Source organism: Anguilla rostrata, chromosome 4 (genome assembly GCF_018555375.3).
Source record: "Anguilla rostrata isolate EN2019 chromosome 4, ASM1855537v3, whole genome shotgun sequence".
Lineage (NCBI taxonomy): Eukaryota > Metazoa > Chordata > Actinopteri > Anguilliformes > Anguillidae > Anguilla > Anguilla rostrata.
The window spans coordinates 3,934,350-3,959,349 of NC_057936.1; the positions used below are offsets into that span (position 1 = coordinate 3,934,350).

Genomic DNA, 25,000 nt, shown 5'->3' on the forward strand with positions numbered 1-25,000 from the left:
TCTCGCTTGCAATCCTAGCTGCTGTCATCGGTCCACTGGCGTCCCCATCTCAGGCGTTTGAAAAACGAGACGCAGTGTGTGGAAACACGTATGAGATTTGTCAGGCTGATAGATCCACTGACATATCAATTTGCCTCGTATCATCTCGCCATAAATACTGGGAGTTCGCCAGGAGATTGATAACGCGGGCGCAGAGCAGCGTCTTCAGCGTTCTCGGTTCGCTTTTTATCGATATAAATCAGGAGGGGGGGGCGCGGAGAGGCCCGTGTCTGCGGTTTCGACGGGAGGGCGGTTGATAGCCAATCGGCTGCTCTCATCCGGCCGTAGTTTATTCGCCGTGGCAACGCGCACTCGGGAGACGAGTCGAGCGCGTATTTCGTTTTTAAGAGTCGTCCAGGTGTTCGCCGGTCCAAGTAAAGCTGAATGACGGTGGAACCGTGGAGACCGGCCAGATGTTAAGCAACCGCAGTTGGTCTCGCTCGCTGAAAGACTGGAGCCGTTTTTAAAAAATTAATGAATTTTTTTTAAAAAACGTTTCATACGTTAATGCTGAGTGGGCGTTTTCATGCGTGTATGATGAACGGGTTGCTGGCGATATTCGGTAGCCAGTTGGAGACGACGGCTATTGTAAAGCGTTCCTCTGTGACAAGAGGGAGAGAAAAGAGAGGGCAGTGGGAGAAAGAAAAAGGTACCTCAAGCAAAGCCGGCGGTAATTCACACGCTAGCCAACACTCCCGCGGACATGTATGACAAATAGCTGCGTGCTGCGGTACTGTGTGACAAACAGGCCCCAACGCTAAGCAACAGCGGGTGATGTTGTATGAAAGCAGTAAGGTTGCACAAATATTAATAAGTAAGAAGTGAAATTTGAAAAGGCAGTAAGTGTCGGGTGTACAGAAATTGCAGTGAAAGAGGAAATGTACAATTTAGCTGTGAAAAGATCTTTATTAACTTGTTTTAAAAAAAAAAATTTTTTATAAATAAAAACTTTTTCACCCCAGGCAGGTGTGTACCGTAGGAGTGGCAGCTCTTGTTAGACCTGAAGAATAAGCACACATCTTGCCAAATCTTTGTGGAGTGTGGGGATCGTAAAAGGCCGACCCCAAAATGAAAATGGAATGTTATACATCTTCCCACCATCTATTATGACAAAAAAATAAATAAATAAATAAAATAGGCCGTGGAGCAGCCTGCTTTAAACCATAAATATCTCTGTGGCATCCTCCATATTTCATTACGTTTCGCTCGAAACGGACTGTGATCCATCATACCAGCGAGGAGAGTGTTGGGGTGTGAGTGGATGCTCTACTTCGCCTTCCCTACAGTGGGGATCGGATGCTAAATGTAACGACGGTGGCCTCCCACAGTGCTCTCCTTCGGGGGAACAGGAAGGGGAGGAGTCGGCGATCGCGGTCGGTTGGTTGGTTGAAGGCAGGCAAAAAAAAAAAAAAACAGAACGGGGGCGACCGGATTTGGGGACTCGAAACGAGGCCGCGTGTAGATGTGCGGAAGTTTCCGGAAGGGCGTCCACGCCCGCGCTAGGGTTCCGTTTTAGAATATTTTATATCGAGCTGGAATCGCTTGGAATGCGAGGTCTCGCCGCACCTGCTACAGATCGTTGTGCGTTGAGCCGTTTATATATCGCCGTGACAACGGCGGAACTTCATTAAGCTTCGAACGAAAACCGGTAGCGATCCTTCGTCACGTCGGCAACGAGAACTCGGTTTAAACGGACGTTCGTCCGTCTTTCGCCTTCGCCGGTGCTGGTTCAGAGCTGGAGTGCAATGTGGGGGCGCTCGCGGTGTGTTTGCACTTTTATTTTATTTTTTTTAATGCTGGCTAAATTAAGCCATTTACATTTACGCAGTGACAACGTCGATATTTCATTACGTTTTACGCAAAGGCCCGGACTGCGAGCCCCCTCATTCTCCCTGGCTGACGGGTATAGCTTTTGCGTTGTTTCAGGTGTATAAACACATTTTAAAAAAATGAATATTGGTTAAAAAAAAAAGGTTGGATTTTTCTTTAGGTTGGATTTGTAGAGAAACGCTGCTTTCCATTTTTATTTTATTTCATGCTGTTTGTCTGGAAGTTTGTGTTATGTGTTTCAAAATTGAAAAGGCTCACTTGCCTCGTACGTGCCCCTGAGCCTGGAAAACGCCGGGCATTCGGACTGAGATTACGCGCGAACTTCTTACGCACAGCTGGGCGCTCGTGAGGGAGTCCCTTAGAGACGAACAGCCGAATCCCTCATCTGTTCGCGACCGCTGCTCTTTGCGACGCGAAACCTGTACAAACAAACCCGTCTCGTGGCGGAGAGATGGAGCTTCTCGGCATGAGCCGACGAAGCAATAAGATAAAATAAAATAAAAAACCTCAGGATTGTGTTACGGTGAGACCTGGGATCTCCTCTGTGCTGTTGGTATCGGGCGTATAAACAGAAGGGATGAAGAAAATTGCTTCTCTGCGACTGGGCCTGTCTCTCCAGCTGCGGCGGTGTTGTTGTTTTTTTTTTCCAGACAGGAGAACTAACGGCTTCTGTGGTTTTCCCGCAATTTTCCCCCAGCGTGTCGGGGGGGGGGGAGATCTTCTAGCACAAGGCTTCCCAAAAAATAAAATAAAAAGGGGGGCGGGGGTGTAGACAGTCTATGGTGTGTATGAAACCCATCCTGAGAAGGAATGTCAGGTTGTAAAGTCGCTTTAGAGAACGTTAGCAGCTGCTTGCCCTTTCAACTCTGACCCCTGCCGGAAGCTCCACTATTGGCAGAGATGCTATCGTAGACTGACAAAGATGGTCCACTCACACGTTCCTTCTGTGTTCGATGTTTATTGATGAGGGGAAGCCTTGGTTTCCGACGGGTGTTTCCGTTGCAAAATTTAGAATGTTTCAGTTATAACAGGAAGCTATAGGGAAATGGTACTTTCAGTGTTAAGAGTACGGAAGTGACCGTCTGAACAAAGCAGAGTACTGTTGGTGAGGGAGCACAGATTCTGCAGACAGAGCACATTACGTTACATTACAGGCATTTAGCAGACGCTCTTATCCATGGCGACTTACACAACTACCTTTTCCATAGCATTTACACTGCATCCATTTATACAGCTGGATATATACTGAAGCAATGCAGGTTAAGTACCTTTGCTCAAGGGTACAACGGCAGTGGTCCTAACCAGGAATAAAACCTGCAACCTTTAGGTTACAAGGCCAGGCCCTTACCCGTTATACTACACCGCCGCCCCAACCAGGTGCCAAGCGTAACCAAGAGTAACCAGGTGCCACAGCTCCTTTGTTCTTACCATTCTATGAGGCTGAACATGACCACGGGAGGATCTGGCTGATGACAGGAGGTTCCTGTGCTGTATTATAGTACAGAACATTCATCAGCACAGTTATTGGCTTCGGTCATACCCCCCTCTTTTTCACGAATGTTCAGAAGACGCATCAAATCCGATTGTCCCTGCTTCTGCGGTCGGCGGACAGGGCCACCGGTGTGTCAGAACGCCAGTTCGGATTTTTAAACAGGGCAGCGAGACGGATGGTTTCAGAGCGTTGGCAGAGAGCTGCCGTGTTTCAGAAACATCTGCCGATCGCGCGTCTCGAGATCCAACACGTCGAGCCGTCAGCCTGGAGAGGAGAGGAGAGACGGGTCCGCTCAGCCGAGGCATAATCTCTCATTGCGGAAGCTGTCGTTCGAGTTGTTAATTATGATTTTGATTTTGATGTGGGGGCCGGTCTCGTCGTTTACTCAACGCCAGTCTTAAGATTTTTTTCTTTTTTTTTTTTTTTCTCTCTCTCTCCTGAGAACTCACGCCGCTCACGTCTTCGTCTTGCCGCCGCTGCGGTCTGAGTCCGCGCTGGCGCTCGTGCCCGGGCCTTGGCGAACACCGGCGGGCTTGTGGCGCTTGTGCCCACACGGTGAGCGAGGCCGCGAAACCGTAACCTTGTGTTCGGTCCGCCGGGGGCCCCCCCGGGGGGGGAGGGGGGCTTTGTTTTTACGGCCGCGTGGTGCTCGAGAAGGGGACAGCGTGGCCTGTGCTCTCCTGGTGCCTGTGTGCAACCCTCAATCTCCCCATCCCCCTTCCCGAATTCCAAATGAATCACCTTCTCTCCTCATTCCTGGTCCCTGGTCCGTGTGATTGCTAGGACTCCCCCCCCCTCCACCCCCCCAACTCCCCCTTCTTTAGCCTACATTCCGGAATTCTCTGAAAACCTTTTTTTGTTCCGCGGGGAGCCAGTTGCTCTGCTGTCATCACATCGTGAGCCAGTGTTCTGGAACGTGCAAAAAAAAAAAAAAAATCCAGGACGAAGCATTTTACACGTGCGTCGCATTCTGTTCCCGGGTTTTTTTTGTGGTTTTTTTTGGGGCGATGTAGCTGTAGTAGCTGCCCATCCTTGTTTTCCCAGGGTGGCGGAGGGGTGAGTGACAGACATGACTCTGAGACGCCGGGCCGCACCTTGCCATCTGTTCCAATCCTCCTGTCCTGCGGAGCGCGGAGCTCCAGTCTGTTCGGGGGAAAAAAAACGGACGCGTCATCGTCTTCCAGACCGTCCTTCTCCGATTCACACGCTCCTCTCAGATCTGCTGTATCCACTTCAGTTCTTTTGGAATGTCAGTGTTCTAGAACTCCACTGCTTTCCGTTACCAGCAGCGATTGTGACATCATCAGCATTAGAATGTTCAGAGAAGAACATTCTAATCACGCACTTCACGTGATCTTATACCTTAAAGGCTTAAATGACAAATTAATATGACCTTGAATAAATCAGCTTCCTTTAAAATAAAAAAAGAAAGAAAAGAAGCATGAATTCTGCGTAACTATAAGGCCCACTCCCCTGTAAGTTGGTGCCTTTTTGTTTGTAGTTTTAATAAATACCCAATGACTACCACCGAATAAGCAACCATTGCTCTCGTCTGCAGGCTGGTGCAGCGGCCCAAATTGGCTATTAATTGGTTTAATTTAGCTTCTAATATTGTTACACAGAAAGGAGGGAGTGGGAGGCCAGTGTGTACATACAACAAGGAAAGCTATGAATAGATCCTTTGTGCTGTTGCCCCTTTTTAACCTTCCATTCAAGCCTCCTAAAGATTGTGCATCCAGAGGTTAGAGAAGTCTACGACCATTTTTTAAAGAGATTTATGGAGGGGGGTGGGGGAAAACAACACGAGAAGAACCTGTTTTCTTGCGGCTGTGTGAATAGTTTTTTTTTCTTCATCTTGCGAGAATGTGATGTGAAAATGAAACAAAATAAAAATAACAAAAAGGAGGAACTTCCGTGCCCCCCAAAACATGTTCACATACTGTACGTTTTCAGTAGGCTAAAAGCCAGGTATATTCATTCGTACATACAGTATATTCATAAATGTAAATTTGTAAGTAGCACTTGTCGCTTTGCCCCCCCTCGCCCCCCCGCACACACACACCCCCACTTCTCTCATTAACGTTTCTGTTCCGATCATCTGAGTGGGCCTGACGCATGCAGAGGCGCGCGGTGTGATGTAGTATGCCTGTGATATACGCAGTTAGACGGGTGAGATACGCTGGCTCATGTGACCCGCTTACACTTCCTGTAGAATGAACAAAACCAATGGGATGGAGTGTTAATTAAAACCACCATCATATTTTTACTTTGTAGTTAGCTTACTAATTTACAAAGTTACTGTAGCTAGTTTTGCAATGCTACATTGAACCGTGATCGCTAGCTATCTTGAAACACCAAAATAAAATAAGGAGATTAGCTAGCTAATTATCTGACAAACTACTTATGATATCGTGATGTTTCTCAATGCTTTTCCTATCTAGTGCAGGTGTAGCTGTTTTGGCAGCCGATTCTGTTCGCCGCGAACGGAACCTTTTCAGGCCGTTAGCTAACACACGCTAGCGTACGCCTCATCGACCGCAGCTCTGATGACCGCGAAGCGCTGTCTTTCGTAACTTGCTCGTTTATGAACTGTGACGGATATTCTTCCCTTTCACGTCTGGTTAAAGCGACAAGTGGCCACCGCACTCAATTAGGCAGCTATCAGGCTTTCGGCCGTGCTGATGTGTAATTTCTTGGGGGGGTGGGGGGGGGGGGGGGGAAGCGGTAGTGTCATCACGCCGTCAGGGACTAATGCGTTCCGATCCCCTGCCGCGGCCGGCAGATTTGTAATTAAATGATGCGCATCCATAACGCCCCCCACCACTCCCTCTCCCCACCCCCCCCGCCCACCCCCCCCCCCCACAAGATGCTGGCTGTCAGGTGACGTTGCCGAGGGCTGCGCGCTGTCTCCGCGATCGGAGAACAAAGCCGCGCGATCCGCCGCGGTCGGCGTGGCAGCTGCGGAACGTCCCCGCGGTAAATTGGCAGTATGGCGGCCAACCGCCGCGAACTGCCGCCGCCGGCTTCGATGAACTCGCCCGCGTTTAGCGGGTTCACCTGTCCCCCCCCCCCGTCACTCCGCCCGGCACGGTGCCCCCCCCCGCCCCCCACCTTTAAATCCTCCATTTCTTTGATGCATCTCAGAGGGAGACGTTTATCCCCGAAAAGCCTTTTTTAAGAACTCGACAGGTAAACCTAAAGGAAGGACCGTTAATAGCTCTGTGTCGTACACCCGTGCTCGTCTCGTAAACCAGAGACATATGTCCCTGCTATCTGCTGTAATAGGTTTAAGCAGTGGACCGTGTGTGTGTGTGTGTGTGTGTGTGGTACGTGTGTGTGCTGTGTGTGTGTGTGTGTGTGTGTGTGTGGTACGTGTGTGTGTGCACTGCAGAGACACTGATGTAGACGTTATACTGCGACGAATGGAGGTGAATACAGACGTGCTGTATTCTACCAAAAAAAAGTTGTGTTGTGAAGTTGGCACCTGAATCTCCATCTGCTGACAGCTTTCTGATGGAGGGATTCCCAGAGTCTGTTGCTCGCTGTGGTTCTTAAAGATCCCACAGCACTTTTAGGAACATGCCCATAATCACATCCTACATAAGACTGGCTACGCAATCGTTTAATTTTTTAAAAAATTTTTACCAGCCTTGTCTCCTCAGTTCAGCACTGCAGTGGTTATGTTGACCTTTTGACCTTCGTTTAGCAGACCTGTGTGGCTAACAAAACGGTCTAAGGGTCCAATCAGAACATTTGTTTAAAAAGAAAAAAAAAAAAAAACCTTAGCTGACTACTTGGTTCATTCCACTTTTCCTCCTCCACATTTCCTTTTTCTCCTAATAAGGGTGATCCTGTACGACCATCTTGTTACTGTGCAGTGATCTGCTCCTTTCCGACAGACTGTGTTCCCAAAAAACCCAAAACCAAACAAACATGGAGAATCTGACAGCTGTTCTTTTTCTAACGTAGCGCGTGGAAATTGCAGGTTTCAAACATTCGTCGACGATTTCTTTCTGCTGTGTACGCCCCCAAGCAGGAAGGTCTCCACACTGCCCGTTCTGGTCTTAATTATCTAAACACTGTTTAGGGAACCAGCCGGTTCTCTCTCAACATTTTGCGAGTGTTAATCGTGCAATTAAGCCCCCCTCTCTCTCTCTGAGTGCAGTTTTTACGGGGGGTGGGGGGTGGGGGGAGAGGCTGGAAAGGTCTAGACAAAAAAGTGGCAAAGGAGACCAGACCATCGGAATCCAGGTCTCTTGCATTTACATAACGTCCCTAGTCCCTACCAAATATGGTAAATGGTAAATGGACTGCATTTATATAGCGCTTTTATCCAAAGCGCTTTACAATTGATGCCTCTCATTCGCCAGAGCAGTTAGGGGTTAGGTGTCTTGCTCAAGGACACTTCGACATGCCCAGGGCGGGGGATTGAACCGGCAACCCTCCGACTGCAAGACAATCGGTCTTACCTCCTGAGCTATGTCGCACCCTACCTATATGTGCGATTCTCCTCTCCAGAGATCTGCAACGCAAGATCAGTTTTTATACGCGTGCGGGTTTGAGACGGGGAGCCGGGGAAATGCACGTACAGTCGCCACGAAGAACCCGATTCGGGCTGGCGAGCCCCGCCATATTTTTGGCTGACATTTCTTCTCCTTCTCCTTCTCCTTTCTTTCTTCCTCCTCTTCTTTAGTCAGAGTGTGCAGCGCCTGCCCAGGGTGTACGAACCATTAGATGGGTACACAGAGAAGCCCTTCGAAGGCACTCGACCACTATGGGCAGTTAGTGCTTCACCGGAAACAGTGAAAACACGACTGGAGAACGGAGGAGAATGGTCAGAGATGGAGGGTGGAGTAAGTGCGTTACATACTGGAGAAGGGAGGAGAATGGTCAGAGATGGAGGGTGGAGTAAGTGTGTTACATACTGGAGAAGGGAGGAGAATGGTCAGAGACGGAGGGTAGAGTTAAGTGTTAAGTGCGTCACGATGGCGCAGTGGTTAGCACTGGTGACCCGCAGGAAGAAGGAGGTTCTGGGTTCGAATCCTCTCTGCGTGAGTTTCCTCTGGGTGGCTTTCCTTTTCCATTTCTTCCCTCAGTCGGAAAACAAACAAAAACAGGTAGCCCAGGGACACATTTTACCTGGCAGTGGGACCACCTGTGCATGCGTCCTACTAAACGTCCCTCAAGGGTCATCCGTGAGTGAGTGACTGACTGACTGACTGACTGACTGACCACAATTTTCCATGCATAGCCCACAGCGGCAGTTCCTGCGCGCCGTGGGAAAGAGATCTCTCTGCAAGGCTTGGGGAGGAGGCAGGGCTGAGAGAGTGGAGGGGACTAGCGATCGGGGACACATCGTTTGCCAGAGCGACAGTAAAGAGGACTTTGATTTTGGATCTTTCTCTTTAGTTATTGCTACAGACATATATTGTCCTTGGGAGCCAAAGTAAGCACTGTAATAGGAATTAAACGGGAATTTTGTTCTTTTTCTTTGTGTCTCTGTGTGTGTGTGTGTGTGTGTGTGCGCGTGTGTGTGTGTGTCTGTGTGTGTGTGTGTGCGCCTAACATGGCTCACTCGCTTGGTATTACAGCACATAGGCTTACATTGCCAGTGGTTCTAAACAGACACTGCTGCAGTGATGGATAGGCGTGTGCTTTGCGTGTTCGCTCGTGTGTATGTGATGTACATGTAACTGTGTCATTATGGTTTCCATTCCCAGTGCTAAATCAGTCCTTGGCACTGCTCTTTTTTTTCCATTTACTGTATATCAGGAATCCAAACTCCACGCTCCTGGAGGAGCTCCACTCCTGTGTGTTTTTTTGCGGTGTTCTTACAAGTCATCGGTGAATCACGTCTGGGGAAACAAGGTGGGCTGTTTAGCCAATCAGGCGTATGTGCACTAAAAACCTGAGTACTGAAACAGACAGTCCAGGACTTCAGTTTGAAAGCCCTGCTTTGAACGAGCCGGATTCCCCCGTTGTGTGTTTGTGTTGGAAGCACCGGGGTGGAATGCTTGGGATGAAGTGGTTGGATATTAGGCTGGTGTGCTGGGCTGGGCCCAGTCACAGGTCAGAGGTCACGGGAGGATGAGTCCTGGCTTCCTGTGAGAGAAATGTATAAGAAAAAAAATGTCAGACTACTCAATATATATTCATGTCTTTGGCAGGAAGGTGCTCTTGGAAAAAGGTTACTTCTGACTAAAGAATATAGATGTAAAAATTTACACAACACTACTTTCCACTACTTGGGGGTGGGGGTGGGGGTGGGGGGGGGGATAAAAAGAGAACGTGATGCTCTGCCCCCCCCCCCCGGTGCATTCTGGGAAGTGATTAAGGGAGAGCCCCTTACGTCCGACAGTTACAGCCACCGAGAATGTCACATTAAGGACGAGCAACAACACACTGATGCGCAATTAAGTGCGATTGCATCACTTCACTTAACGGTTATGGCTCCTTTATTTGGCAAATGGAGGCAATTTCAAAGAGTCAGGGGCTGAAAAATTAACGCCCGTGTGCCTCTTAAGTGGAGTGATCTGTTTTGGAGTGGTTAAGCAGCCACTGTGTTTAAAGGGGGGGACTGTGACTGGCTCTGATTGGTTTAAATTTAAAAATGTGAGGGGGACACCGTATTCTCGAGGGCAACAGCTTGCTTCCTTTTTTTAATGTTTATTTATTTATTTGTTTATTTATTTTTGTTGCTGCTGTGATTCTTCAAGAGGAAACAGAGGGGGAAAAAAACAGTGGGGTGGATGCGGACAAGATGGGGGACTGTTCTGTTGCACTTTTCCCGTTTGTTTGTTTGTCAGACGTAGCTGTGCTGTCCTTCAGGAGTCAGGTAGATCAAACGGCTCTTCCGCGTTCCAGTCTCACCTCATTCTCCAGGCAAATTTATCGGAAGCAGTCGGGGGAGGGGGGGGATGGGTAAATTTAAAAAAAATAAAAAATAAACATAGTTCCCCTGTCGAGCCGGGACCCATCGCAGCCCCATCCGGCGTTTCCCCCGGTGGTGATGTGCGGAACTGCGTCCTTCTGACACGTACCTCTGTTCAGCCCCCTCCATGGCATGCCTCGCTGTCGCGCTCTGAAATGTTAAGATGCTTTTTTTTCCTTTTTTTTTCCCCCCTCGCTAAATTTTCACTTCGCTTCCTCTGTAAGTGTCAAAAACGCCGTAATAATAATAATAACGTTCCGTCACCCCGCCCACTCGTCCACGGCTAGTGACATCAGAGCGCCATCTGTTGCACGAACGCGCGCGCACGTTTGTGTGTGTGTGTGTGTGTGTGTGTGTGTGTGTGTGTGAGCCTGCATGCGTGTGTGTGCCTGTGTGCTTGTCGGGGGGCTCAAATCAGGAAGGTGGGAGCTGATTGGTGGGTGTAAGTGTAGATGTTCTGCGTTCGTGACGTCGCAGCTAACGTCGCCGCCGCGGTCGTCATGGCGCGACCTCCCACTCCTTCGGGCCGCCACTTCCTCCTCCCGCCGGATTAAAGATGAGTTTCCTGCCGCGCTGTAAAAATGTCCGGTGTTAAAATTCAAATCTAACGGAGTGCATGTGAGTCCAACAGGGACCATATGTGCTCTGCAGGAGTTTGTTTAACGCGGAACATTTGACAGTATATCAGTGTCACAACAGTGCAGTTCTCCCTGTGCTTTGAGGGGTAGGGAACATTGGAGGGTGTGGGGGGGGGGGGGGGGCGGGGGTTAGGGGGGTTAAGTTGGGCAGCAGTAGAGCATGATGGGTAAGGAACTGGGCTTGTAACATGAAGGTTGCAGGTTTGATTCCCGGTTTAGACGCTGCCGTTATACCATTGAGCGAGCTACTTACGCAGAATTGCTTCAGTAAATATCCGGCTGTATAAATGGATACAATGTAAAAAAAAAATTTTTTAAATGCAACAACAAAAAAAAGTTGTGTAAGTCGCTCTAGATAAGAGCATCGGCTAAGTGCCTGTAATGTATAGTAATGACATGTAATGCATTTCGCCTCCATCTCCGAGCCGCTCGTTCTCGTCATTTGCCAAAGCGAGCACTTCCTGTGTCTCACGGCCATTTTGCTCAGGCATAGCGAGAGAGAGAGAGAGAGAGAGAGCTGCAATACCAGCCCGCCCTCGCTCGCCCACGTGTGGCCTCGCAGGCCGAACATCGGCAGCCATTTCCTAATCATCCGTCACATAACACGGAGGGACGGGGCGGGGCGGGGCGGGGCAGCGGTTAGGGCGCTGTCCTTGCAGCCAAGAGGTTGCAGGTTCGATCCTGGTGTGGGGGGCACTGCCATCGTACCCTTGAGCAAGCCGCCCGCTTCAGTAAAGGTGTCCAGGTGCACAAACGGATTGTGTGTGAAGAAACGTTTTCTCTCTGTGTAAGTTCCCTGCTAAATGCCTAAAAGTGTAAAGTAATGTAATGGCTTGAAAAGCTTTGCAGTGTGGAAACCCCCCATTGCACAAGGGATCCTGCAAGTCCTTTAACACCCCGTGTCTATCCCGCGTTCTCCCTCCCTCTTCTCCTCTCCTCTTTTTTTTCACGGGAGGAGGAAAAAAAATACCCCTCGTTCCGGTGATTTGATCTTCTCTCTCATGCCAGTTTACGAGCAGGAGCCCAAGTCCCCATGGTCGCCGGCAGCCGAACAGCTAAACAAACAGCTTCAGGTTAGCACAGCTGTAGCAAGTAACTGGGAGTTTTTTTTTCAGGTTAAACCACTTATTTAATTAATGTTGTTTTTGAATTAATTCGTTTTTTTTACCCCTCTGAGGTCTGCCAGCATTCTACATTCTGCCACTGCATGGTTCAGTCAGTGTTCTAGAACCCCGTTGACTTCAGTCACCGGTAGTGATTGTGACATCAGCATCAGAATGCTCAGCGAAGAGCATTCTAATCACGTGTTTGTGATCTTAGACCCTTATTAAAGCTTTACGCGGCTTGAATGAAAGAGTGGAAACCAGCAGAGACGCATCACATCGGCTGTCTGGATTCTGGCACCCTTTTTGGGTACGGGAAGTGCTTACGGGGGACGCTTGTCTCTGAGGGATGGTAGAGTACGGGAAAGCGGGATGGGGGGAAGGGAAGACGAGGATGGATCAAGTCGTGCTGAAGAAGCTTTTTTTTTTTTACTCCCTCGTGCGCATCATTTAAAGTGTCCCCCTCCCCCTTCCCGTCCCCCCATTTCGGGTTTAGCCTCCCTTCCTGGTGTTTGAGAGCAGGTGATTAACTCTTGTCAGCGGTGTGAGCGCGAGGGGGTTTTCATCCATTGATCTGTTTTCGGCTCCTGAGCTCGTTTGAGTGTGGAGCGCGCTCCGCTCCCCTGGGGGAGGTTCCCCTCGCACGCACCGCAGCACATATTTTCAGAACGAGCTCTGAGAGAATCTGGAACGGGGACGCTGGAACCGGGATGGAATGTTATGCCGATGACACCCAACTCTTTCTCTCCTTCCCGCCCTCTGACACTCAGGTCTCTGCTCGCATCTCTGCCTGCCTGAGGGACATCCAGAGCTGGATGGATAACCACCATCTTAAGCTGAACCCAGGCAAGACGGAGATGATCTTCATCCCTGCTCCATCCTCTAACCTTCTTGACTTTTCTATTTCCCTGGGGGACACTGTGGTGTCATCATCACCCACCGCAAAAAACCTTGGAGTGGTGATGGACAACAGACTGTCCCTCTCCCAGAACATCACGGCGGTGAGTCGAACGTGCAGGTTCTTCCTGTACAACATCCGGAGAATCCGCCCCTTCCTCACCACCTACGCAACCCAGCTCCTGGTTCAAGCGATGGTCCTGTCCCGCTTGGACTACTGCAACTCGCTACTGGCTGGTCTGCCAGCATCCGCCATCAGACCCCTGCAGCTCATCCAGAATGCTGCAGCGCGTCTGGTCTACAACCTCCCCAGACATTCCCATGTCACCCCCCTGCTCACTGACCTCCACTGGCTGCCTGTTATGGCTCGCATCAAATTTAAGTCCTTGGTGCTTGCATACCAGGCAGCTAAGGGGTCAGCACCAGGGTACATTCAGAGGATCATCAGACCCTACACACCAGCCAGACCTCTCCGTTCTGCCACCTCTGGACGCTTGGCACCTCCCCCTCTTCGCGTCTGCACTTCCCGCTCCCGTCTGCTGTCTGTCCTGGCCCCTCGCTGGTGGAATGACCTCCCGTGATGGTCAGAACAGCAGAGAATCTCACCACTTTCAAACGCAGACTGAAGACTCATCTCTTCAGGCTGCACCTCTCCCCACCCCTCCCTAGCCTATAGTTCAGCTCATTGTACCTAGCTAGGATAATTTGATTATGTTAGTGTATCTGGTAGGATTGTTTTTGTATGATTAGGTGTGATTCCAGTGCTAGTTTGTACTTTGTACTTGGTAGGATTCTTGCTGCTGAACAAGCTTACTCTACAGGGTTGGAGTCCTGATCGATGTGGTCACTTCTGGCACTACGATCCTTACTTCACTCTAGTGTTTCTTTTGCGCCTCTACATCTTGAAACCTATGCACTTGTTGTACGTCGCTCTGGATAAGAGCGTCTGCTAAATGCCTGTAATGTAATGTAATGTAATGTAATGTTGGTGTCGTCACCATGGGAACGCTCTACGGTTACCAACTGTCTTTCGACAGAAACCAGAGAGGAGCTCCACCGAATCACGAGATACGTTGGTTTGCGCACAAACAGAAACAACGGCGATGGTGATTGGTGGATACTTTCTTCCGAGGTGACTGCAGGGTAGCAAGTCTTGGTCTGGAAAAGGTAGTTAAAGATTGTGAGATTCGGTTTTTTGCAACCTGATTGGTTCTCGCAAGTTTTGACCGGCGTTTTGTTATTGGTCAGTGCTGCCTCCAGAGCCCCGCCCACATGACATCACGATTCTTCAGAAGAAATAACTGACGTTTGGCTTGTTAGCAAAGCACAATATCCCCACTCTGCATTTACGTACATGTGCAGTTTCAGACATTCAGCAGACAGCCCTTATCCAGAGGGAGCTTACATTTCACACGCAATCCTGGGTGCAACCCGGGAGTCGAACCTGCAACCTCTGCGTTACAAGCACAGTTATCCCTAACCATTATGCCGCACCATCGTCCTTTCCGCCTGTCTGGCACATGGACAGACCGGCAGCCTGCCCACGGTGTGGCACGCCCTGCCCTCACCCGCCGTTTCCGTGACGACGACGCGGTTGCCCCGGGCGACGGCAAACGTGGAGCCCGTCGCCTAAGCCTCCCTCGCCGCTCCGCGCGTGTGGCTCGCCCCGCGGGGACGTGTCGGCGCCTGTCCTGCACTTAACCGCCAACAAAAAGGAGGAAACCGACACCACTGTGTGCTGTACGCTGCCCCATCGTAGGGAAAAATGATCTTTATGCTCAATAAAAAAAGGCCCCTCCCACCTCCTTTTTAAAGAAAAGAGACCACAAAAGGCCGTCTGTTGAAATTTTGGCGCCCTTCGCTCGCCCCGCCAAAGCTTGCGGTGAGAGAGTCAGCCCCTCTGGGTGTGAGGAGAACTCTGCTAATCTGCAGCTCACCTGGCACCTGCCCCCGCCCCTCCCTGAGTGCAGAGGGTTCAGACAGACAGAGAGACAGACAGACATGGAGAGACAAACAGACAGACACAGAGACACAGGCCGATAGACACACAGACAGATAGACAGACATACAATCAGACTGCCAGACAAACAGACACAGAGACAGGCAGACAGGCAGACACAGAGAAACAGCCAGACAAAGCCAGGCAGTCAAAGACAGGCAGACAGACAGACATGCAATCAGACTGACAGCCAGACAGACAGACACAGACAGATACAGACAGACAGACAGACACATAGACGGACACACAGACGGACTTTGTCCTGTTGATGCCGAGCAGCCAGGGGTGTTGTCTCGAGTACTTTTGAGCGGTTGTGTGGCGGCTGTGGGCTGGCAGAGATAACCCACTTTAAGTGCCTTAATGATCCAGCGTCTCTGTTCTCTCTTTCCTCTCTCTCTCTCTCTCTCTCTCTCTCTCTCTCGCTCTCTCTCTCGCTCCTCTCTCTCTCTCTCGCTCCCTCTCTCTCTCTCTCTCTCTCTCTCTCTCTCTCTCTCTCTCTCTCTCTCTCTCCTCTCTCTCTGGTGTGAGCCAGGCCTGCCGCTCGTGTGAGTCATATGTACTTGTGTCCTCTCGCGTCGAGCGCTGCTCTGGGTGAGAGCGTCTGCTGTGTGCGGTTGTAATGTAGCGTTATGTTCTTCAAGTGCTAAACGGTCCGGGTGGGCGGGGGGGGGGGGGTGTCTAATTTTCCTCAACCAGTCGCCAATGTGTAGCCACCCACCTGGGCAGACCTGCCCCTGGGGGGTTTTGGTGGCCCGAAAAAAAATGCTGTTGCAGCCCCAACTGTACAATTAAAATGTGTTCCAAAAAAAAAACAAAAACTAACTTGACTAGTGTGGCCTAGGAATGGTTGTGGCACAGAATGACAGCTCTGGGTGTTTATGCCAGTGGCTGGCTCTGGGTGACTGATGGCAGCCATTTTGTGCCAGAATACGCACAATGAGCACTAGCTGAAGTGGGGATGGACGACCTGGGTGATACAGGGCGGACATATTGTGCCAAAGTACCCATATTGCCCATTAGCTGAAGTGGAGAGGGAGGACCTGGGCGATTCACGGCAGCCATTTTTTGCCAGAATACGCACGCGGCTTGCCTGTTGAAGTGGGGAGGGAGGGAGGGAGGCAGAGAGGGGGTTTGCTTTGGGGCGTTTTTGGAGGAGCGCGGGTGAGCCGGACGCTCCTCGGACGACCTTGGCGTCGTGGCCCGCGTCTGGCGGAGAGCTGGAAAGTGGGTCAGCCGGGCGGCGTGCCGGAGCCCGACCCCGCCCCTCGCTTTCATCTCTCGCCGTGAGAGGCGGACGTGCCGCGAAATCTCATCAGGAGGCGCGGTCGCTCATCTCTACTCCCCTCCTCTCCTCTCCTGTCTCCCTCTCCTCTCATCCTCTCCTCTCTTTCCCTTCTTGTTTTTTCCTCTCCCCTCCTCTCTTTCTCTCTTCTCTTCCTTCCTTCCTCTCCGTTCCACTTCTTCTCCTCTCCTCTCTTGCTCCCCTTCTCCTCCTCTCCTCCTTCCTCTATCCTTTTCTCTCCTCTCTCTGTCTCTGTCTCTCTCTCTCCTTCTCTCTCTCTGTCTCTCTCTCCCTCTCTCTGTCTCTGTCTGTCTCTTTCTCTGCTCTCTCTCTCTTTCTGCTCTCTCTGCTCTCTTTCTCTGTCTCTCTCTCTCTCTCTCTCTCATCTGTCTCTCTCTCTCTCTCTCTCTCTCTCTCTCTCTGATTTCTAATTGAGGCCTGCATAGCCGCAGACCCCCTCGCTCTCTCGCTCGCCCCAGAGCCGTGTCGTTGGGGCCGCTCCCCACGCCCGTACGTGCCGGCGGATTAGCGGCAATTTCGCCAAAAACAAAGAGACGACCTCCGGAAAAAATTGGTCGGCGGGCACCTAAATAATTACAAGATCCCCCCCCCCCCGTTAAGCGAATAATGACGAGATAGCGGGGATCAGCCCAAAATAATTACCAGAGGTGAAGAGCAGTTAATTGGCAGTTGGTGACATCACCAGCCGTGCAGTTCGCGGCTGCTCTGCCGTGCTCTTCTTCCTCTCCCTTCTCTGCGATGAAGAGACTGAGATTTCGATTTCGAGTCGTTGAAAAAAAACTCGCTTTTTATTATCGCGGCACGATCCTGGGCCTAGGCCTTGGGGACGATCGACGGGAATTGGCCCGCGTACGTGCTTCATAATTTCGGGAACGATGCCCTTCCGCGGTTGATGCTGAAATGGAGAGACGGCGGAGGGTGATGGTGTTTCTCCGGTTGTCGGGGTAAGGGGATTTGGGGTCCCTCTCTCGGCTGTAATGGAGTCAGCGGTGTGGACGGGACGCGTTAGCCGCGGCCGCCGCCGCGCTAACAACATGGCGCTACGAACTTCCACCGGCGGTCAGGACTGCAGAATCGCTGCCGGTCGTCCGAAGCGGACTGAGCCGGTGTTTTCTGTGTGTACTGCATAACCGTTTGTGTAAGGGGCTCTGTGTTGGCATGGCTGACTGACCCGTTCAGCGCTTTTCCGATTTCTGCACATTCGCTTTCGGCAAACAAGCGTTCTGGGAATTCTGGGAACTGGGAATGTTGTTTGCCGTGTTTGTCTGTCTGCCGTGATGTGACTCATAAATGCGTTTGTGTTGTCTGCTGTTATAAGTTCCACTTCATAAGGGACTTATCTGCTGAATGAATGCCATGTAATGTAATGAAATGTGTAACGTGACATCGTGTAATGGAATGTAACATAACGTAATGCAATGTAATGAAATGAAGTGTAACATAATGGAAGGTAATGAAATGCGATGTAATGTAATGTAATGAGGTGTAACGTGATGTCATGTAATGTACTGCACTTTCCCGGTTGGCTCGGTGCAAACACTCGGTTTCTATGGCAGCGGCTGCTGAATTGATTTACATTGTGCTTCTTTTCTCTCTCTTTTTCCACCAGAGTGCCAAGACTTCCTGTGTGAACCCCCCACCCCCCTCATCTCCTCCTCCTGGGGCCTTGGCTTTCCGGCCAGGTCAAAGGTCATCTCCGAGCATGTTGCCCACCTGCCGCCTCCCCTGCCTGCTGGTCCTGCTGCCACTGGCCGGCCTGCTCTTATCACAGCTGCTGATTGGCTGCAATGCCTTAAGTAAGTCTCTTTCCTATTGGCTGGTTTTTTTAATGGCCATGTGATGCTCAGAACACCAATGGGATGGATGAGACGCCCTTGTCCTTGTTTGTTTGTTTGTCTTTCTGTCGGCCAAAGGATTAGTCTGCAAGCGTGTGAGTCTGTCTTTGTGTCCACTGTAGGGATCTGTTGATTACTTTTTCTTTCAGAGTGACAGTAATGACACATTAAAAACAAAACAAAGATTGTGGTTAAAATGAGCAAGAAACTGTATGATAAGTCCGCCAGAAAGGCTTCCTTCCATTCAGTCCAGTGAACGGTGATGTTCTGCAGACTATGCAGAACCCCTGATTTTTCACCTGAGGTATACCGCAAAATGCTGAGAGTTGAATCAGCTCTTGCAGAGCACATATTTGAATTGACAGTGGACATTTCCCCGTGTACCTGAGTGTGTGTTTAGCCTGCACAGCTCAGGCGCTCACTGACAGCGGGAGGGAAAATGCTGCAGCGTAGCCGCCAGTGTAGCCTGACGGCTCCTGTACGAGCCGCCCCACCAGGAGAGAGCCCCCCCACCCCCCCTTCCCGTGTGCAGAAGGTCAGACGGACTGTTGATCGTTGGAGGCGGGGCTGGGACAGTGGAGCCTGGCGCAGGCCGACGCCCACTTCCGTCTCTGCGCGTGTTCTTTTTTATCAGCTGCTCGTCTGATTCATCTTTCCAGTCGCTTATCGCTAAACCTCGGCTGGTGTAATCTCCTCCCCTGCTCCCTCCCTCTCCCTCCCTCCCTCCCTCCCTCTCTCTCCCCCTCCCTCTTTCTCCATGTCTCCCTCCCTCTCTCTCCCCTCTCTCCTCTCCCTCCCTCTCTCTCTCTCCCTCTCTCTCCCTCACTCGCTCTCCTTCTCTCTCTCCTTCCCTCCCTCTCTCTCTCCCTCCCCTCTCCTCTCTCCTCTCTCCTCTCTCTATCCCTCTCCTCTCTCTCTCTCTCTCTCTCCCTCTCTCTCTCTCTCCTTCTCTCTCCCCACCTCAGCTTGTTATTTCTTCTTCTGTTTAAGTAGCTGGTTGCCAATATCTGACTGAAGGCTCATTGATTTGGTGGTTCTCGTTCTCCCTCTCTCTCTCTCACCCTCAGATCTTGATCTGTCACTCTCCTGCCCCCCCTGCCCCCCCCCCCCCGCCCCGCCCCCGCCCGAGACGTGATGCTCTTCCGGTCCATCTGTCCCGGCGCGTTTATGTCTGTCTGCATCTGTTCAGGCCCGATGTGTACTAACAGTTCCCTGTAGAGAACAAGGCTTTGCATGAGAGCCCCTCTAACAGCAGTTAGCAGGTTTCCCATAATACCCCTGTCAGGCCCTGAGGTGAAATCTGCCCCTGCTCCTCTCCCTCCCTCTCTCTTCATCTCCCACTCTCCCTCACTTTCCTGCTCCCCCTCTCTCCCTCTCCCTCCTCCTTCCTCTCCTCCCTCCTGTCCTTCCCTCCTCCCTCTCTCTCACTCTCCTCCTCTCCTCTCCCCTCTCCCCCTCTCTCTCACTCCTCCTTCCCTCCCTCCCTCTCCCTCCACCTGCCCTCTCTCTCACTCTCCTTCCCTCTCTCCCTCCATCCCTCCCTCCCTCCCTTCTTCCATCCCTCCCAGGATTCCGTTTGTGTTTTTGACTCCGCCCCTTTCTCCCTCCTCCCTGCGCCTGGTCACCGTCTCTCCGTGGCCGCTGTGGAGCCTTACCCAGCATGCCGTGCGTGTGCTGTCCTCTGTCGCTCAGCCAGAGGTACCCCCCCCCGCCCCAGCCCCTCCCTGCCCCCCCCCCCCCAGATTTACAGACAGGTGCCGCATGCGGGGGCATGTACGTGTCACCTCACTAAATGGCTCCTGATTTGCCTTTCTGAAAAGGGTGATGTCATTCTCCCTGTCTCTCTCTCTCTCTCTCCCCCCATCCCTACCTGCTTTCCCCTCCCATCTCATAAATCAAAATGCGAAGGAGACGTTTTTTAATCAAAAAGAAAAAAAGCTGAATAAATCATACCACTGTAATGAAGCTCCCGGTGTGTGTGCATGTGCGTGTGTATGTGCGTGTGCGTGTGTATGTGTGCGTATGTGTGAGTGTGTGCGTGTGTGTGTGTGTACACGTGCGCATGGTTGTGTGTATGTGTGCGTGTGTGTGTGTGCGTGCACGGTTGTGTGTGTATGTGTGTGTATGTGCGCGTGTGTGTGTGTGTGCGTGCACATGTGGTTCTGTGTGTTTCTGTGTGTGTGCGCACGTGTGTGTGTGTGTGTGTGTGTGTGTGTCAGCTTTTATAAGGCTTTTTTAAGGAGAGGTGAGCCTCCCTGGTTTAAGGTACGAGGAGCCGTCGACCATTCCGCACCCCGTTACCGACGGCAACCTAAATTCAGTCAGTGCTCGTCCCGGTGACTCTCATGCGAAAGCGAGAGGTGCAGCTTCTCACCCGGTTTTTGGTTCGAGCGGATCGCCGAATTCGCCGAAGGTTTTTTTTTGTTTGTTTGTTTTTGCGAAAGACAAGCGAAGCGTTTTGTATGCGTTTACACGCCGAATTTGGGGGACAAAATGTTGATTGAATCCATGCAAATAAGTGCATCTGTTAGTCATGACAGGCTTCTAATTACATTTATTTGGTTTTTAATTACCTTTTTTTTTTAACCAAAAAAAAACATAATAAATGAATGTGGTGGGGGGGGGGGCGTTGTCATGACACCCCCACCCCGCTTCTGCAGTGGCACAGCGTGGGCCTGCTGGTCGTAAGAATCTCCTTTTTTTCCGTGTTTTTTAATGCATGAGAGCATCCCCCCCCCCCCAACCCTCACTCCCTTCCCCCCTAATATTAATAAAGCAGAATGAATGGAATGTCTGAATATTTATTTGCTCTGTTATTTATTCTCGTCCTTCGTCACGCAGTCTCTCTAAGAGTCGTGTCCCGGTCCCCGTCCCCGTCCCGTCTCCGTCTCCGTCTCCGTCCCCCATCCTCTAATTGTAATTGACTGGAGCTGCTGGTGACGGAGGCAATTTCAATAATTTATTTTCCTTTGAAGCTGCCAACTGAAAATTTCAGGGCCTTGGGGGAGGGGAGAGGGGGGAAGGGAGAGGGGGGGGTCATATTTTTTCACTCCGTCTCTTTTTTGCCCTCGTGTGAAGGAACCTGGTGGTATTCCTTTCAGTTCTCATTTCCTCCCTCCCTCCCTCCCTCCCTCCACCACTTCCTCCCTCCATCTCTGTCTCCCTCTCTCCCTCCCTCCATCTCTTCCTTCTTTCTCTCTCTCTCCCTCCCCACATCTCTCCCTCCCTCCATCCGTCCCTCACTCTCTTCCCTCTCTCTCTCCCTCCCTCCATCGCTCCCTCCCTCTCCATCTCTCCCCCTCTCCTTCCGTTCACCTTTCTTCCCTCCCGAGCTCAGCTGCAAGGTTGTACCATTTATTTCTTGTTTGCCTTTTAATCAGTCTCAGTGCTCGGGCTGCTGTGATTAAAACATAGCGGCACATAACGGTCTGGGAAAAGACGGTTTTGTTGTTGCTTTTGTTTTTGTTTTTTTAATAGGTCAGAGGAGTCAACCTTACGGTATCAGAATAATTTGTCTCGCAGTAAAAGCATTTCGCTCTCAAAGCGGAAACAGAAATGAGATTGTCACAATACAGCATTATCGTTTGCTCGCGTGCATTTCCATGAAAATGCAACGTTCTGAGTTTGCCCTTCCGGGCGTTTCTTGCGGCGCAGTACCAACTGTAACCAGCAGATGTCCCCACAACAGACATCCGAAACCCCATCACTCTTTCTCCCACCAAAGCCTGAATTTCATTAAGGCTAAAATGTTGTTGGTCATTTAATTGTGTGATTAACTTAAGCATGGAAGAGTTACGCATCATCTCTTAATGCTCACTCAATTTTCTATAGTCTTTTTTTGTATTTTCAAACACCATATTGCCCTTAAATAAATCAAGTACCACTGCGATGTGATGCACCAAAGTAATGTGCCCTGTTTTTTTATACCCCGGGACATGGTTAGCATTGATCTACCAGCGGAAACAGCTCTGCAGTCTTGTACAGAAGGCGGCGTGTACTTTCACGTAGCGACGGTAGTGCGCGTAACTCAAAAAAAAAAACCTGCGACTTTGGACGTTCACCTGCGCCAAAGCAGAAAAAAACCGCTGCTGACGTCATCCTCGCTCGAGCGCGAACTGGATCGAGGGCCGTCCAGATGGAAGATTTTATTTCGGATTTTTTTTTTTTGCCATCTGCGCTTGAACCGCAGCTTGGGGTGCGTTTACCTGCCCCAGAGAGGAGAACAGCCTGCCTGGACGGTATCGCTGTGGGCGAAGTGTGCGCACGAAACATAGCCTTTTATTTAATCTGATATAAAAACATGAAATAAATTATTAAGTGTCCTAACTGATTTTACAGCAGTGTGACGTACTGTCTGTTTGGACCACAAGCGAGTGGGAGGAGCGTTTTGAGATGTAAGCCAATAAATTAATGGCACAGAGGACCACGGTGTTCTCTCTGTCTCCCGGCAAAACGAAGAGCGAAAATGAAATATCTCTCTTTTTTTTTCATCATCTGTTTCATTCAACCCTTTGAAGAGTAGGTTCTTTGGAATGTTTCTTTCCCCCCCCCCCCAAAATTCCGAGTCAGTCAGTGTTCTAGAACTCCACCCCGCTTTCTGTATGACCAGTTAGCGATTGTGACATCAGCGTGTTCTATAGCTCCATCACTTTCTGTATCACCAGCAGCGATTGTGACATCAGCGATTTAGAATGTTCCGTTAAGACCGTTCTAATTGCGTGTTTGTGACCTCACATCTGAAAGGGTGAGAACCCTGTGGGGGGGGGGGGGGGGAATGGCTGTGGAGCGGAGCGGCGGTTTGATTGACGGCTGTGAGCGGCAGCGCGTCTGGTTCCCGGCGGTAACGCGGTGTTTTCCCCGGTAACCGCGCCCGCTCTCGGCGAGAAAGGCGCTCTTTTGGAATTGTAACGTGCAGGAGACGCACCGTTAAACGTTTTTCCCCGAGTCCTCTCGTTGTTCCGGACGTCTTCAGGCCTGTTTATTCGCAGATGCGGGGGGCAGAGATGGCCTTTCATTCGTCCCTGTATCTGCACGTCCTTTCCTGACAGGCTGGACTCTGGAGCATTTAAGCTCTGCGGATGCTCGGAACTCCTCATCGCGTCACTTTTTTAAGTCATTCGATCCCCGGAGTGGCGGCTTTCTGCACGAAATATCCGGGGAGTTAGAATTTTTTTTTTTTTCCCCAATTCGGTACGGGAATCAAAAATATTTATTTGATTTAGAGCTGGCTTCTCAGCACGTCTAGAAATACCAAGGGATTAGAAAAAATACCCGATAGTAACACATGAGAATAAAAAGAAGAAGCTTTTTAATATCCATGGATTTAAAAAAGAAAGATCAGAATGACATTAATGCTCCAAGTGTCATTTCGACCGATAGGGTGGAAGTGTAGCACAGTGCTAAAGGAACCGAGTTTTGTAACTTTATGCAAGTTAATTAACCTCAGTTTCTTCAGTACGTAGCCTGTTCTATAAAGGATCTGCATGTAAAAAGAGGGCAAGCTGGGCAGTGTAGGTCTTTCTGGATAAGGGGGTTCGCCTAATGCCTAAAAATGTGAGGCTCGTGCTCCATCTATAGTCCTGCAGGTGGACGGAGTAGCCCTCAATTCTGATTGGTTGATGAGCAATCAACCAATCAAAAAAAATGCATGATATAAAACATCCCAAGACCGCTAGCTCGTGAAGCCAGAAAAAAAGATAACAGGAACAATCTCATTGCAATAGATGGTTGAATAAGGACGTAGGAAGGATCTAGGGGATTGTAATTACAGGATATTACCTCATTAATGTGGATGCAGCGTTGAATGCTTCCTGTCCAGGAGTCCTGTGAAACACCAGTGCACTAAACTGCAGCTTTAATTCTACCTTTGAACGATTTTGTAAAATGACTTCTAGAAATACCAGCATCCACCGGTGACTAGATAATGTGCGAGAAGGAAGCTACTGCTGATTCAGAAGTTTTGTGGCTGCATTAAGACCAGCAAGTAGAACTCACCTTTTAGAAAATGAGAGTTCAGCTGTTGAATCGTCATCGAGAAGAAATTAAAACGGGGTCCTCAGGCTGAACAAAAGCAGTTATGATTTTTATTAAAAGATGGCAAAACAGTCCCCCTTCATGTATTCTTTCACTTTACTCAGATGATGGGGGGGGGAGCTGAGAGGGTTTTTAAAAGATGCGTTCGCAATACAGGAAGTACTGTAGTGGGGAATGGAACCCCTAGCCACACGTTCTCCCCAAAGCTGAAATTCACGCCTTACATGAACGCCTTCTGCGTAGCGACAGCGCGTGCGTGTCGGAGTCCTGAGAATCATGGGAACAAAAAAAAATAAACCAGTAGGATTCTGGGTAGAGACACCCATCGTGGGTCTCCTGTGCGGGCTCAAATAAATCCCACGATGCAATTTTAAACGACCGAGTTGGCGACCCGGGTTTCTCTGAAGCTGGGGATTTAAAAAAAAAACGTTGATCCGAACGGCATCCCAGTTAATTTCCTGAACTAAAATTTGTGTTTGTTTTTTGAAAGCAGAAACACAGCGCCCTGCAGATATGTTTTTTTTTCCTTCCTCTTCACACATTTCCTGACTGTTTTTCCCCCCCTCTTCAGGCACCACCATCCCCCACAGATCTGCGTAAGGGGGGGGGGGGGGTAATATTTCTGTTCCTAAATTTTGTTGATTTACGCGATTTGCATTTTTGATACATTGCTCACTCTCAAATGGGAGTTGCTCAAATGCTAAGGGATATTGGAATGGTGGTTATTCTAAACATTTTTATCCGTCCAGATCGGAGGGAGAGCGTCGGATCTGCTGTAGCAGCTGTTGCGGCGTCCCGTAGTGCTGGCTGACGGGCGTCCATCTTGCGAACGCAGATTAAATCAAAACATGACTCCAGTTAACTGGATGGTTAACTTCTGTGTCTTAGAATTCGGTGGTA

General features: G+C 50.2%; 1 protein-coding gene across 1 annotated transcript in view; it reads left to right on the forward strand.

The window, feature by feature from the left end:
* Positions 1 to 25,000, forward strand: part of LOC135254071 (receptor-type tyrosine-protein phosphatase S-like) — a 254,574-nt gene that overhangs the window by 91,217 nt on the left and 138,357 nt on the right. Inside the window, exon 3 of the mRNA XM_064334022.1 lies at positions 17,842 to 18,028. Within this exon, the coding sequence (XP_064190092.1) occupies positions 17,935 to 18,028 (94 nt within the window). The 5' untranslated portion in view covers positions 17,842 to 17,934. The remainder of the gene's footprint in view (positions 1 to 17,841; positions 18,029 to 25,000) is intronic.